At 50.8% G+C, this 15856-nt stretch overlaps 1 protein-coding gene across 1 annotated transcript; it reads left to right on the top strand.

The window, feature by feature from the left end:
- Positions 1 to 7268: 7268 nt before the first annotated feature.
- ALTATR162_LOCUS9362 (uncharacterized protein) lies at positions 7269 to 8744 on the top strand (the record flags this gene model as incomplete). The annotated part of the gene is made up of 1 exon (XM_043316995.1): positions 7269 to 8744. The coding sequence occupies one exon, from the start codon at positions 7269 to 7271 to the stop codon at positions 8742 to 8744; it is 1476 nt and encodes a 491-aa protein (XP_043172930.1).
- Positions 8745 to 15856: the final 7112 nt, after the last annotated feature.

The following is a 15856-nucleotide window of genomic DNA, read 5'->3' as shown; positions in this document are numbered from 1 at the left end:
TAGCCGGAACAGCTGGCGTTATGGCAGATTTAAAACAAATCAAACAAACAAATTGTTTGATACTGACCTCTCTGCGGTACGCCGCTGTCACGGACCAAAATATGATCAAAATTATCAATCAATTTGTTTGTTTGATTTGTTTTTGAAAGTCTGGGCTGTACAGACGCCTGCTTAGTAGAGTATCACCCGATACTCTTCTAACCAGAACTTCTTAACAAGCTCTTTCACGGTTAAAATCCATGGCCGCTTAACTTTGTCCGTTCAGGTCTCGATGTACCACTGATGTTTAAGAGTTGGATTTAGAGAAATGGCGGTATAGTAACGTGCCCACCGCTGAATGGCGCACACCACTGAAATGGCGCACTGTGCCAAGACCACACCACTTTCTACCATCTCCACAATGCCACAACAACCTAATCTTGAATCACGTCCCCGGACAGGAATTATCCTTGCTATCCCGGCTATGAGATCCGACGCGTCATTAAGCCGCGACGTGCTGCTGCTTGTACAACGTGCCGAAACCACCTTCGAAGGCAACGCGCCAAACCAGCTTCTGATCACAATACTCACCACAATGCATCAAAGCTGCAGAGGCATGAAGAGGAGGCGATTATACAGTCTATCAGGAAGCTTGACGCGCGAGGATTTGCCCCTACGCTCAGCTACGTACGAGAGATGGCCAATCAACTACTAGCTGTACGTGGTGGCAGACATGGGCATATCGATATCGATATAAAATAGCAGATTTCATATCGATATCGATTCGAAGTTTTTTATATCGATATCGACGTCGATATCGATCGTTATCGATGACATAAGCTATAAAAAATCAATTAGCTAGCTAAGTGTCCTCAAACCACGTTATCTCATCAATCACTTCATCTGTCCAGCCCTGGATAGCCTCATTTTCGCCTGGTTCAAGTTGAAATCCCCTTCCGGACCTGGATGAAGGCGTAATTAATCCCTGATGAAGCCAACTACCAATACACTCGATTTTCTCGATATTGGCACACGATAGCCTGAGTCGATCGTATCTACAAGTCCTTCTTGCACCTGAAAACACCCTTTCTGCCTCTGCAGATTCAGCAGGGATTGAGAGTATATCGATAGCCATCTGGCTAAGCTTTGGATATCGGCGTCTCTGATCCTCGTGGCACCACCATTCTAAAGCTGTACAGCTAATCGCAATGGGTGTGGCCTCAATAAACACGCTAAAGTCATCCTCATCCGAATTAGCTGCCGTTACAGCTAAGTTGCGGCGTAAACGATCAAACCCAGAGAGATCTCGATGTTGGGGCTGTTGAACAGGTTCGGAACCAGGGATTAAAGCCGTTTTATAATCCTCTACCCAAAGTGTATAAGCTTTATCAATTGCTGGCGCTATCCAGCTTTGGGTCCAGTTCTTTTTGATATAGGCTGACCGCTTTGAAGGATCGAGAAGAAGGGCTGCGGCGTATACAGGTGCTTCGTCTGTGAGGCCGTAGTACTTACTAAGGACATACCATCCCATGTTAATAGCGTGGAGCATCTGAGGATCTTCTTGACCAGGCGTAGAGTATCTTTCCTAATAACTTATTAGTAAAGATACCTAATAAGACGTCTACTTTACCTTCTCTTGTTCATAGTGGTAGAGGAGAACATCCATAATCTCAAGGCTCTGTCTAATTGATGACTTATCCCCTTCTGCGTATAGAGTCGCACCTGCAAACGGTTGCAAGAATGAGTGAGCTTTGCTAAGGATATCCCAATCCTCAGCAGTAAGCTTAATGCCATTTAGGTCGTCTTCGTGATCAACGGGAAAGACCTTAATCTCACTCTGTTTCCGCAGTGTTTTATCGATAAACAGATACCACGATGACCACCGCGATATATTATCAATCCCTATCTGTATCCCAATAGCCTCAAGCCAGTCCTTATCGCGTTGTGGTGAGCGATGGATCCAGATACCCAGGTCGTGAAGCTTTTCGAGTGCAGGTAATCGGCCTATCCCATCGAAATCCTGGTGTTGAGGATTCTCGCTCGCCTGTCGCGATCCACGGCCTTTCGCGGTTGCTCGCCAAGTTTTACGGCCGCGAGCGTCGTCTTTCGAGTTATTGGAACTTAAGATAAGGGAAAACCTATCAAAAAGTTCCTCTCCATCGACCTCAGCTGCTGCGGACAACGCGGCGATAAGAGCTTCTTTAGAAGACGCGAGGAGGAAGGCTTGAAGGGATAGGTTGATGATATGGGCTATACAGCGTATACGGCGCCTTTTAGGGTCGTACTTAACCTATATAGTGTTAGCAAGATACCTAGAAAATGTAGAAAACAAACCTGATGCTCTTCAAGTAATCGAGATGCCAGAGATTCCAGACAAGTGTCGTTTGACGTCGCGTTGTCGCCTGTATATCACCCAAGGTTTGACGTGATCTCGTATTGTTTAAGAACCCGATGGATTAAGGATGCTTGAGATGATCCTGAGTGGTCTCCTGGTAACTCAACTAGGCCTAACAAGGCTTTTTGAAGCTTATATTCGTGATTGATCCATTGCCCGCAGATAGCAAGCATGCCCTTTCGATGGGGCGACGTCCAGATATCTGTTTGTAAGTGAATCGGGCTGCGAGCCATGGTAAGAGTATCTTGAAGCTGATCTCGGTACATGACGTAATTAGCAGCCATAAGACGTATAACAGTGCGTCGAGACTTGATGAGAAAATGGCCACTTTCAGGATTAGCGGCTAGAAGTAGAGCTTGCATCTCTGGCCACTCAACACTGCTAAACGGTAGGCGCCGTCGGGTAAGTAATCCAACTACTGCTTCTTTGTAGGCTTCCCTATCGAACGTACGATGTAGGGCCGCGGTTGAAGGTAAAAGGCCTCGAGATAATGACGTATCTGCGTCGTTCAAACGCTGCTGACGTAGCTGTTGCTGAGATAATGGGTGCTGGGTGCGACAATGATATGAAGCATTAGATTTTGATGTTTGAGGGCCCCATTGAGGATGCATCATGCATATAAACTCTTGAGTGCCTTGAGATCCACGTTTCTGGCTTGGTACGGTACGTCGTTCCATGACATCCCAGAAGTTACTAGGTAACTTAATTGGGTTGCTAGCAGAGCTAGATGGTGCGACATCTGATGATAAAAAGGACTCCATGGTGTAATAGGCAAGTAGTACTAATCAGGTTAAAGAACGGCTTGTTGATAGATATTAAGGGATAAAAGTACGTATCTGCAGAGATTTTTAGGTTGTAAGTGTGAGGGGTAGTTATAGGCAATAGTATTTGCTTCACACTACAAGAGAATAGTGGGGGAAAGCTCTTGTATTACTACACTAGGTGGGGAGGTCGTGAGAATAATTCTTGTCCATCTCCTAACGCGCGGAGCGCAGGTTATGAGCAGGTTCAGAGGCCAAGGCGCGAGCGAGAGAAGCAAACATGTTGGGACCATAATCGTCCTCCTCGCTCAGCCTCTGCCGTCCCGTGTTACAGTAAGGGCTGCCAAGCTTTTTCATCGATATATCGATATATCAAAACGGGTGAGTTTCGATATCGATATCGAAATCAGCCTCAAAATCCATATCGATATATCGACGCTAAAGCATATCGATTTGCCCATGTATGGTTGCGATGATGCTATTGCGTACTGGCTATCTCGCTGCGACTCCCAAAGAGATCTCGCTCGCTTCGCTCTAGACATGTTTGCGATCTCGCCTATGTCGGATGAATGCGAACGTCTTTTTAGTAGCGCGAAGCTTACTATTGTCGATCGCCGTGGTAGGCTGAAGGCAGATATTATAGAGGCTTGTGAGTGTCTCCGGGCCTGGTATGGAAGGCCCCAAATTGAAGATAACAGCAATAGCGAGGATAGTGAGAATGGCGACGATACGGTTGATACCTACTAGTATATACATTCTCTTTCTTCCTTCTCCAACTTCAACCTCATTCTTGGCGGTCTTGGCGGTATTACTGGTCTTACCGGTAAGACCACACCAGTTATTACATAAGCAGCTGGTATGGTATGGTTTGACCTCCATACCATACCATACCGGACCATTCCGATCACTGTCCGTAGATAGGATTCCATCATAGAACGTCTCAAGCTGGTCGTGAAGGTGCGCAAGTTCCTCCCACTGTTGCTTAGAAAGGCGGTCTTGAAAGAGGGTTTTCTGGCCCTGGCCAGCCTCGTACTGATCACAGAAGATCTGAATTCGCTCCTTCACGTTTAGAGCTCTACCGATCGAAGTAAAGTATGAATTCCAGCGCGTCTGTTGGCTTTGAATAAGCTAGAGTATGTTAGCTCTAATTTCCGCCTAGCAGGATATTTTCTCCTGAATGTTCCCCTTCTACCTCACGTAGCGCTAACACGGCAGTTCGACGTGTTCCGGTATTATCGATAAAATGTGCCACTACTCCAAGCACAGCGAGGTGATTCGGCGACGTCCAAAGATCGAACGATAACGAAATAGAACTCCGAGCGTCATGCATGTCGTGTCCTAATCTCTCCTTCCTCTCCTTGAATGCACTAATCACCCGTTGACGAATAGTAGATGCGGCTTTTGGAAGTAGGTTCGCTAAAGGGGGGAATAGATAAAAGAGGAGATCCCGAAAGTAGCCATTTTCAATCTGGAAGAAAGCGATATGGCAGCAGACCAGCCAGCGGATGAGGAGCTCCTTAAACCGATCTAAGCGGCGGGCGAAGACGATTGACTTCATGTCCTGGTAGTCGGATATCGACGGCTGGCTCGTATCCACCGAGTCTCCTCGGAAGGATTTACTTTCGCCGGTAACCTTATCGATCTTATGTGTCGAGTCGAGGTGGTCGAGCGCTGTAGAATTGCCATTCGACACTGCTGGAAGCTCTTGCTGACGGCGCTGTTTTTCACAGAGGTAGCAATACCATACACGTCTCCCATCTTTTTCTGGCCTGTAGATCTTCACCGTGTATCCAGATCACCGACGTTCGCTTCTTTGTTGCTTTAGGGCCCTTCGCTAGCACCGCACAGCGGATATACTGCTCCCCCTGGAGCTTAAACTCATCTGGCTGGATCCGAGCTTCTGGGTCGCGACGGGGGTTAATAGATTCAGGGGCAAGAATAATATTATCAGACTCGGAAGTCTTAGAGGAAGAGCGAGCGAAGAACTGAGTAATTGTTGATGCGGCCATTTTAGGATGTCTGCCGCCGCTGAGTGGGTTCATACCATTTTTAACATATTAGCAGTCGTAGGTCCCGCTGGCGTGCCAGATTCATTATTGAATGCTATTAGGTAGTCATTGGACTAGATGAACTCCTTCTGAGAACGCGCTTCTGGGGTAAAGCGTACCTGAAGCAAGAACGGCGAAGATGTGACTCACTCTTCCTTATTAGGTTAAGTTACTTCCTAATTAGGCATGGTCCATTGGCGCTCCAGGAGCCTCCAGACCTCTCGATCCAGTCCAGTCCAAATTTCTCAAACTCCGGATCCAGTCCAGCCAAATCCAGTCCATCCAAATCCAGTCCAGTGCTAGTCCAGTCCAATTAGATCACTGCTTCGGCTGCCGCAACTGCTCTTCGTATCACAAGCATTTGCGATAGCTTGACGAATTTAGACAAGATTGGCGAGTAGGCAGCAGCATCGTGGAATGCTCCGGCATTCTTCTCGTCAATACCAAGGACGGCGAGGAAGACCACTACTGGGCTTTCAAACACACTTCCGCGAAGTGGATGATCGAGCAAGGATATACAGAGTAGCAGTGCCGCTCTATCTAACGCTCTCGTGTCCTTGCTCTGTCTCTGACAAAGCTTCCTTGCATGTTTGGCTGCCTCATGAATACAGGTTAGCTGTACAGCAGTGTATTGGTGAGGTAAGCGAGCCATTCCACCGTGGTCTTCGTCCTGACTGGTTCGGCACACGAAGCACAGGAGACGCGTCCAAGTGTATTTATAGGCTCTATAGGACTCCTTCTGGAGATTTACTATGAGTGCCTTCTCGCTCGCTTAGCTTGTGTCGTCGCTGATAAAGCTGTTGATTCGAAACTGATCAAAGAAGCCAACCCTATCATCACAAACATCTGCATGTGCCTGATCGACCAGGCGGTCAACGCTCTCAGCAAGAACGCACAGATCGGGCTCTAAGGCGGGGGCGGGCATATGACTAAGACGGGCAGCTTTCAGGAGTGGGACGCCTTTGAACAGCTGCCGCCATCGCGTAGCATCCAGCCAAGTGTCAACTTCTGTCGCGACGGTCACACCCGGGCAACTGTCTAATCCAGCTTCTAGCGCTGTCAGACTGCTAGCTAACTCTGCATCGATCAACTCGTGCAGCACGGCCTCTCTAGAGAGAGCTGCCCTTCGTACGTTTTCTCGTAAGACTGGATGACTGACCACATCATTTCCGCTTGGATCAGGAGTAACCTCGAAATACGATGACTGCGCGCTAGTTGCAAAGAAGCGTTGGCAATAGACATGCGTTAAGATAGGGCTGCTATTTTCGTACAGATGTTGTAAAGGCACGTGACGGCCGCCTCTTGTGGTTCGTACTGTACGGTGATTCTGAAAATGTCTTGACATAGTGTTCTCCGCACAAGGCGAAGCTGTCACTGTCTTTGGACACTGAGAGCATTTTAAGCCCTGATGTAGTGATAATCTAGGTATTGGAGATGATGTTGGCGCTGGGTACGGAATCAGGCTCTGTGTTGGGTCCACAGCACCTGGGAATGCTTTCCGAAGCAGCCGAGCGACGCACACTGCTCCTCCTGTACCATCGCGCGGACGTACGTCTGGGTGCAACTTATGCTGCGCGCGAAGGTGCGTAGTGAGCGCACTGACTGATAGCTTGTGCTACCACAGTACGCGTGCTAGGCGCGACAGATACGCGTTGGTGTGATGTTCCGGGTTCACTTCGGCACATGGCCACAAGCAACTGTGATTGGCTACTCGAACAAATCGACTCAAGCCCATTCAAGCATAGGATGGAGGTTTATATTGTGATTAACATGGGTTTATCTGAACTGTGCGCGCGCGAAACTCCAAGTGCTCGAACAACTGTGCAAGACCCCATGTGGCTGTTTCCAGTATAGTCCCGGAAGATTGCTACATGACGTCACATAAGACGGGTGTCATAGCGTGCCCAGACGCGTCGTTCCAAGTACCAGGCGCGTAGACAAGCCGATGACGTAGCCTACTTCGCAACGCGAACAAATCGCCAAACCGTGTTTTTGCAACATTAACTCTTTCCTCCCTCTTTAGTATACTCGAGGCCTCTTAATATCCAATCAAGCAGAGGTCGATCGAGCAGTGGAACCTCCGCAATGCACGATCCGCAAGACCTTGACTTTGTCGGGTCGATCCGAGCCTTGATCGCTCTCGGGAGAATACCGCTCGCGTGCGAAGTGCCCCTCTCCACCCTCCTCGGCTGTGTGCTCGCCTCGCAGATCTTCTCCTCCTCGACATCTTCGAGCAACAGCATCTTCAGCGGCTTGAACGGATGGGCGACTCTACAGTGCATGTTGGTAACGTGGGGGACCAACATCGCTATCAACTACGGGAACGAGTGGTCCGACTATGCCCTCGATACGCCAGGTCAACAGGAGAGTATCAGGCGGGACGTCAACTTGCGCGAGGCGCTCGCTAAGAAGGCCAAAGGAGAGGCGGGAGGAGAGACGGGAGGGGAGGATCTTGAGGAAGCTGCGAAACAGGCAAATTCGAAGCTTTATGGAAATACCACGAGGATCATTCATGATGGAACGTTCCCACCGTGGACGGCGCTCGCTTGCTGTGCGGTCTGGCAGGCTGCGCTCGTAGCTCTCATCATCTTCTCGCGTGCAGCGGACCCCGCCCTCTCTGGCGCATCGTTGGGAAATGGAGCAAGAACACCCTTCCGCGGTTTGGCGCTCCACCTCGGCATCATATGCACGATCCTCTCGCACTCGTACGTCGGGCCTCCGCTGCGCCTGCACTACAACGGCTTCGGCGAACTCGTCTCTGCGCTGTTCCTCTCGCCCGTCGCTGTCCTTTTCGGCCTTGTCGGCCACTACACAGCCTCAACAGGCCGCCCAGTCGCGTGGTCCGACCTCTTCACGTCGAACTTGCCCACTCCCTCAGGCTTCACGCTGGACAAGTCGCTCTGGCTCCTTTTTGGCGCGTTGTACTTCTACGAGCAAGCGAGGATCTTCGTCATGCACATACACGACATTGGCACCGACATCGCCGGTGGGAAACGGACGTTCGTCTCGCGCATAGGGGACCGGCGGGCCAAGGACCTCTATGCGGTGTTCAACGTGCTGTCTGTCACGTTATTTGGGCTGCTAGGGGCACGCTTTCAGGCGAGAGCTACGGCGATCGCAAAGTTTGATAGGGCGGGCAGGCGGGAAGATGCTCCGGCCCGAGCGCGTTCGAGTGCCGGACAAGTATGGATAGGCGGCCTGGTCGTGCTGCTGAACTGCGCTCTGCCTGTGATTTTCGCGACGTATCGCGTGCTCGTAGCGGAGATCCCACAGGCCACTGCTCCTTCGGCGGACGTGCCGGACGCTCTGCCCGATGCGAGCCTCAAGCACGGCTTGACGGGTACTGCCGAGCCGGCCCTGCGAAGCTTCCATGGCCGCCCAGTCCCGGACGGCGGGAAGGTCTATGAGCCAAGTCGGAAAGCAGGAGGAATATCCATGGGAGACTGTATCAAGTTGGTCTCGCTGCAGACGATGGCGACGCCGGCGGTATTGACCATAACGGCGTTGTTGGCGGCGTACGTCGGGCAGCGGGCGGAGAAGATGGACGCGTATCTGCACTAGCACAAGTTGCTGGATGCGGAGCGAGCCGCACAAGTACAAGCATCTTCTGCACATCGTTTGTCGCGTTGGAAGGGTGTAGGGTGTAGTAGCTGTTTGAATACGTGATACGCTGACAGAGCCTCCTGGAAATGACGTTATTATAAGAGCACACCTACTGGGCTTGCTTATTTACCTCTTGAAAATGCGGGAATAGACTGTCATGTGGCTGACCAAGCCGCTGCTTGGGTTCTCTAGAATGGGTTCCAATGTGGGTTGACCGTAGGACTTCGATTGTTGCGATGCAACGACTCTACCATCAAATGGGAACGTTCTGAGGGGAAGATGTTGTTGGCCGATTGTGTTGCTATTGCTGTTCAAAACCGTGGTCGACAATCGCGACTCATTCTCGTGGGCTATTTTGCCTCATTCGGAGGTCACAGGGGACAACTTCGAGAGGTTGTGGTACGAAACCGCGCAGAGAATGGGTCATGCACTCAGTGAGATCCATCAGAAGAGCGTTGCTGGAAAGCCAGACTACTTGAAGACGTTGGACGAGCACATCAAGTCCGCGGCTGACTGGCGGGCACAGAACGAGTAAACTTCGGCTCGCTGAGCATGAGAGCTCTCGCACGAGTCTCATCAGGCCTTGTTGGGTGTGTTGGAGTGGCACTACTCGTATGACAGTAGTACGCCAGGTGTCTGTGAGGTGGTTCGTGCGAGCGGTGATACTGATCAGCCCGAGGGCTTGTTGATGCGGGACGTCGCGAACATTGTTGGTTGGCGGTAGGTAGACAAGAAACCCCGCTGGTGGCTGTGCTCTGACTGTTGCGCCTGGGGGCGTCTTGATTCCGTCGTTGCGTCTTGCGCTACTTTGTTGCCTATGTTTGATAGATGTGTCGTGCGCAGACTTGTCAACAATCAAGCCAATTAAGCCGATCTAACCATGTTTAGTAAGATCTTAACCTACGCGAGCTAGTGAATTGCCATATTGGGTTAGACCGGCTTGATTGACTTGATTGTTGACAGGTCTAGTCGTGCGGTGTAAGTTTAACATGCTCGCAAGTGCTATACCTGTCCCTGCCAGTTCCATCTCTTGGAAATCATTTTGCGATCGTCTGCGGTGTCGAGGAGCGAAAAGCAATCTGCATAACGATTGGCAAAGCGGCTGAGAAGCGGCTTACTGTGATGCAGTTTAGAAGCTTATACACATGACCAGTCTGAGAGCGCAGTTGATCGTCTCGAGCGCACGTAGATTATGACCACAGCTCCGAGCAGTATCTCCATCCACGCATATTCTTCACGGAACGGCTCCAGAATCTGGCCAGCCCAATCATTCTAGTCATCGTCCCATCATCCGCAAGCAAAGATAGCTCGGGCGTACTCCCAGTAGCTTGGGCACCAGCCGGCAAACTCCCAGTCTATGATGACCAACTCGGAGTGCGCACTGTCGGGTTGCGTCTCCCGCTTGCGTATAAGAATGTTCCTCCGTTGAAAGTCTGCATGCGAGCAGAGTTGCCAACAAGCAAGCCAATCAAGCTTTTGACGTCGGCTTGGCGTGAGGCTCGTTCTTGAAGCTTGGATATAGGCTTGGATTACAAGCTTCTGGTGTTCTGGGCGGCTTGCTTGAAACTCGGCTTGAAGGCTTGATAGATTTGTGTACGATAGACCGCCCGCCTATACTGATTACATGTCGTCTTGATCCCAGTCGCATACGCCGTACAACGCGTCTATCTGGTGGTCAGATACTAGTTTTGTCGCCCCCGTTTTGCCCGTGCCGAAGCCAGCTTTCTGCCACCGTCGTACGCACTGTATTGCCGCCAGTAACTGGGGTGATATCGCCCGTCTTCGCGGCTCTAATAGATTACCGAGCTCACTAAACATGCGCTCACAGTCGCAGCTTGAAGCTGGGGCTGATATGACGTCAATCGCGAGCTGGGCAAGTCGTGGGTAGCGGTCGCGTTGTTGTATCCAGTATTGTATCGGGTTATTGGCGACTTCTGAGCCTTTCTCCGCCCGCGGTTCTCATCGTTTCCATCGCTCGTATTCGTCTAGATCGTCAGCGCTGGCGCTAGAGGTGGCCTTTGGATCGATAAGGCTGTCGATCGCGTCGTCAACATCGTTAGTAACGACCCATTGGGAACTTAGAAAAGGGAAGACGAGAACGGGGTTGAGCGTAAAGTCAGCAAGCGCAGTTTCTTCGTCGGGCGTGAAGGCGGTCTGCAGTGTGAGCTCGAAGGCCTGGGAAGTGGACAGATATCCGATGATGGTATCAGCCTGAGGCTGTGACAATCGGGGCAGCGTCTTGCCCGAAGGCGGTGGAGGAAGGAAGTCGCGTGACATGAAGTCGAGTGTGCTGGAGATCATAGGCATTCGTCACCTCGAGCCATTGTTACTCTTTGCTGGCGAAGATGACTCGAGAGCCATCAACTCCGTGCCTATGTTCTCATTGTCGAGCGAGGGTCATCTCTCTTGCGTGACAGTATTGTGTCCAAATGGCTCTGAAGATGGGCCGGCAGTGCGCGTTGTGTATCGACATCGATGCGGTAAGCTCGGAGCGTGGCGCGCGTCCTAGGCGCTGCGCGTCGGCGACCCAGAACGCGCCGACATGGACAGTGGGGGCAATGACGATGGAGTGGAGCTACCTGTATCTGAGGCGAGCTCTGATGGCCGCGAGTGTTGTAAGCATGTGCTGAGAGTGTGTTGTGTGAGGTTTCTGCGCGTGAGGGGCAGTGCACACCCTTGGACATCGAGGTTGGGGGATAGCGACAGACTGCGGAGCGGAGGGCTATGCGCGCGGCGCTTAGCTGGGCGAAAGGCGTCGCAGTCGGCGTTAAAGTCACTCTCGTCAGTCGAAGTAGTGCTGCTTTCAGAGTGTGCGCGCTTTGGCACGTTGGTAGCTTGGTGCTGCGTCGTTGTGTTGTGATGCTATGAGCTGGACGCTAGCGACTTCCCGTCGATGTAGAGACGTTAACGCGTGCCCGTGCAGCCCCATCTACCGATAGCTAATGTCCTGCGGAAGACTGCGGGGTACTGGATGGGACGCGAACGCGACGCTACAGGGATATACAATCGGGTGCCAGAAGTCTGTTCGCGCTACGCGCTCGGGCCACCAACACCACTATTATTGCAAACTTCAAAGCTATGCAACTCTATAGAACCACATTCAAATATTCAATTGAGGGCAGCAAATTAATCGCATTAATCCTAATATTTTGTTTGATACCTATTTACTTGTTCAACAGCGTGGAGGCGGTGCAGCATTGACGTGATAAGCTTTTTGATCAGAGTGTTAGGTATAGCCACCCACACCTCCTTCAAACCAGCTTCAAACCTCACCCACTCCTCTGGCGAGTCTCCTATCGTATCAAACTCAGGATAGAGCTCATGGACCTTCCTTTTGAGTGCCCACCATACGTGTTCAATAGGGTTGAGGTCAGGAGAATAGGGTGGCCAATCAATCGTTGCAACACCATGCTCCTCAAGCCAGCCTCTTGAGAGCGCAGCAGTGTGAATAGGTGCATTGTCCTGCATAAACCACTCGCCAGGTCTGTACTGATCGGTGAGACCCTCATCGAGTGCTTTAACGTAGCTAGAGGCCGTATATCCGTTGCGCCTTGATGATGTATCGCGGGTCATAATTACTAGAGGGCTACGGCCAACTCTACCTCCTGGTGTCATCCATATCACGCCCCGGATCATACGCGCTGGCTGCCTAGCAGTAGAGACCTCCTCTATCATCTTGTGTGACCATTTATCCACTGGTAAACGCCATACCCATTGAGTGTTATGGCCAGAGCCTCGGGCGAGGCTACACTCGTCACTAAATTTAAGAGTCTCCCTGCGCCAGTCGAAGCTATGCCAATCCTAAACAAACTTAAGACGTTGTTTGGCGGTAGATCTATTGATTTTTAGTCTGCGCTTTGCTCGAAAGTTGCGGTAGCCCTCCTCTTCAAGGGCGCGTTGCATTGTACGCTTTAAAACGTTAGGGTAGGCCTCCTGGCCATCCCACAGGCCAGCCTCCCTGAGGAGCTCATGGTACTCTACCCTCCGTGCGCAGCCAACGAGCCAAGTCAGCCAACGAGCCACCCGTACCCCACAACATCGTGAGCCGTCTCAACTTCAACGCGTCATAACTCTACCACCATGGAACCAATTCAAGAAGCGATTGCATATTTAGAATCACGTGAAGCTGGAGATAAATTCTCGTACCGCGAAGTCGCAAAACAGTTCGGTGTTGACCGAACGACGCTGTCGCGGAGGCATAAGGGTTCACAGCACGCCCGGAGCGAGGAGGCGCGCGAGCGACAGTTACTTAACCTACAACAAGAGCATGAACTCGTGCTATACATAGAAAGATGCACAAGGCGAGGCTTGCCACCAACGCGCGAGATGGTGCAAAATTTCGCTTCAACGATCACGAAGTGGGAGGTTTCCCAAAGCTGGGTTACTCGGTTTCTCTATCGCTACGCTAACGAGCTTACTATTAAATAGAGCCCTAGAATTAATCGCGACAGGCACAAAGCTAACTTACCGTTTAAGAACAAGCTATACTTTAAATTGCTTTATTTAAAGATGCAAGAGTACGGCGTTGACGCTGAAAATACCTACAATATGAATGAGAAAGGCTTCTACGTCGGTGTCGCAAAACGCGGCAAAAGAATCTTCTCGAAGGCCTCTTTAGGGCCTAAAGTTGCCGTACAAGATAGTAATCGTAAATGGATAACGCTGCAAGCTTGCGTATGCGCTTCTAGAGAGTTATTGCCGCCGGCTCTCGTGTACTAGGGCACCTCCGGGATTCAATTAGGCTGGGTGGACGCTGTAGAGGTCGGCAAACACGAAGTTTTCTTCTCAAATTTAGAGTCGGGATAAAGCAATAACGACGAAGGTCTAGCATAGCTTAAGTAGGTATTTGAGCGCTTCACGAAGCAGAAAGCGCGACGCAGTTACAGACTTCTCATCCTTAACGGCTACAGCAGCCATCTCACGACCGATTTTATAGATTTTTGCGACGGCAACCGCATTCTCCTCGCCATCTTTCTACCTCATTCAACCTACAGCTTGCAGCCGCTCGACGTCGTGCTCTTCGGGCCTCTTTCGAAGTACTACACTTAAAATCTTGACCGCCACCTCCATCGATCGCAAGGCATCACAAGGATCACAAAACGCGACTTCTTTGAGAACTTTTAGCCCGCGTAGAGCTCTACAATAAGGTTAGATCTTATTAAGAAGAGTTTTTAAGCTACAGGCGTGTAGCTAATAGATGCGGACGCTGTACTAAAACGCTTTAACAACCGCACTTCAAGACAATCTAGAGCTTCACAACTTAGGCAGCAAGGCGACGGCGATAGCTAGAGGGAGCTGCGTAAAATTCTTAACGTTGCGGTGCCTGACAAGGCAAAAGTTGAAGCCTAGCAGCTAGAGGCTTTATTACACTCTCTACAGGTACAAAACGAGCTCCTCCACCACGAGAATCAAGGCCTACAACAAGCGCTTAACGCGAGGGAAAAGCGCACTAACAACAGCAAGACTATAGACCTTCAGCAGCGCGAGGAGTATCACGGCAGCGCAGTTTTTTGGTCTCTAAGCAAGCTCCGCGAAGCTCGCTTTCGCGAGCGCGTGAAACAGGACGTAGCTGAGCAGCTACAACTCTAAAAAGCTCGCGATAAAAAGCTAAAAGAGGCTTCAAGGTTATACCAAAAGCAGCAACAAGTAGCTGCCTAGGAGGCTCGACAGCGTGCTGCTAAGGAGCGTCGCGAGCTTAAGAAAGCACAGTGTCACGGTAACCACCGTGGTTCCCTTGACACTGAACGCGCTACAGAATCCGAGTGCTCCGCCAAGCACCCGAATTCTGCTGATTGGCCGGCCGGGCCTAGCGCCATGCGCACGGCCCCCATCGATAACTTCTCACCGCCTGTACATGCTGATTCTGTTTCCTTACGCAACGTCTTGTATTACACCAGATATCGTACGTAGCCACAATTAACGCTTCTAGCAAGCTCTTAAAACACGTGCGCGTAGCATCTCGTGACACTTAGCTAAACTATCTACTACCTATTAACCTAGGTAGAGCTCCTTTACAACGAACTTAATAGCTTGCAGCAGAAGCTATACCTAAAACAGAAGCGCCAGAAGCAACCTAGCAGGCAATTAGACCTGCAACAGCATTAGGAGTACTACGGCGGAGCGATGGTGTAGTCACCTTAAGCTATTCGGGAGGCGCGCGTCTGCATGGCAGTTACTGAGAAGGAGAAGGAGGCTGACGAGCTAAAAAAGGCAGAGATAAAGGAGTTAGCTGCTGCTGACAAGCTATATAAGGAGAAGATTGCAGCAGAGAAGCGTGCGCAGCGTGTAAGGGAGAAGGAAGCGCGCGCGCAGGCTAAGGCAGAGGAGCGTTAAGCTATTGATGCCTGGAAAGCTGCTAGAACCTGTGATGGGCTGGAGCCCAGTTGGTGAGTCCTCGATGATATCTCGGTCACGTGCGCGAGGCGCACTGTCCACAGATTCCGGGTGCCCCCCCTGAGCACCCGGATTCTGTGCAAGCGAGCCCGGCAGAAGGTTATCCCGAGCCGCCGCCCCCTGAACGACCTTCAGAACCCTAGCTACCTGTAGTTCTCTTCTCTATCGAATACAACTCCAGTATACCTGTGCGATAGCTCCCTGAGCGTAGCCCCTTACATGCGTCGCTCGCTTGCCCGCGTCACTCGCTTATCTAACACGTTAGAGAATTTATATAGGGAATATTGTTTACGTAGGCCTAAAGAATACTCTATTAAAACACCTCGCGATAATAACTATTGTACGTGGCTCTATAGCTTTAATTTTGTAGTAGGCCTCAGGGCTCGGAGCGATCGTTGGTTGACTCCGATCGTTGGGTGCACGGACACGGTACCATGCGTGATCAGCCGATGAGCCACCCCACCAACATGAGCAGAAATTGAAAAATGAGGCTGTATAGCCACCCACAGCAGCTGTGATTATAAGCTTTTGTACAACAATAGTAATTAAATGCTTGCGATTAACTTGTGCTACTTAGAATACTTTTTTAGAGTCTGTATAGATCGCGTTCGTGTCGTTTTTGGTGGAGCTCGTGGTGCAGCCTCAATAGCAATAGCACTACCCCCAATACGCCTAAC

This window comes from Alternaria atra (assembly GCF_907166805.1).
Source record: "Alternaria atra isolate CS162 genome assembly, contig: 29, whole genome shotgun sequence".
Taxonomy (NCBI): Eukaryota; Fungi; Ascomycota; class Dothideomycetes; order Pleosporales; family Pleosporaceae; genus Alternaria; species Alternaria atra.
Note: the sequence above shows the minus strand (reverse complement) of the source record. Positions and strands in the feature narration are given on the sequence as shown.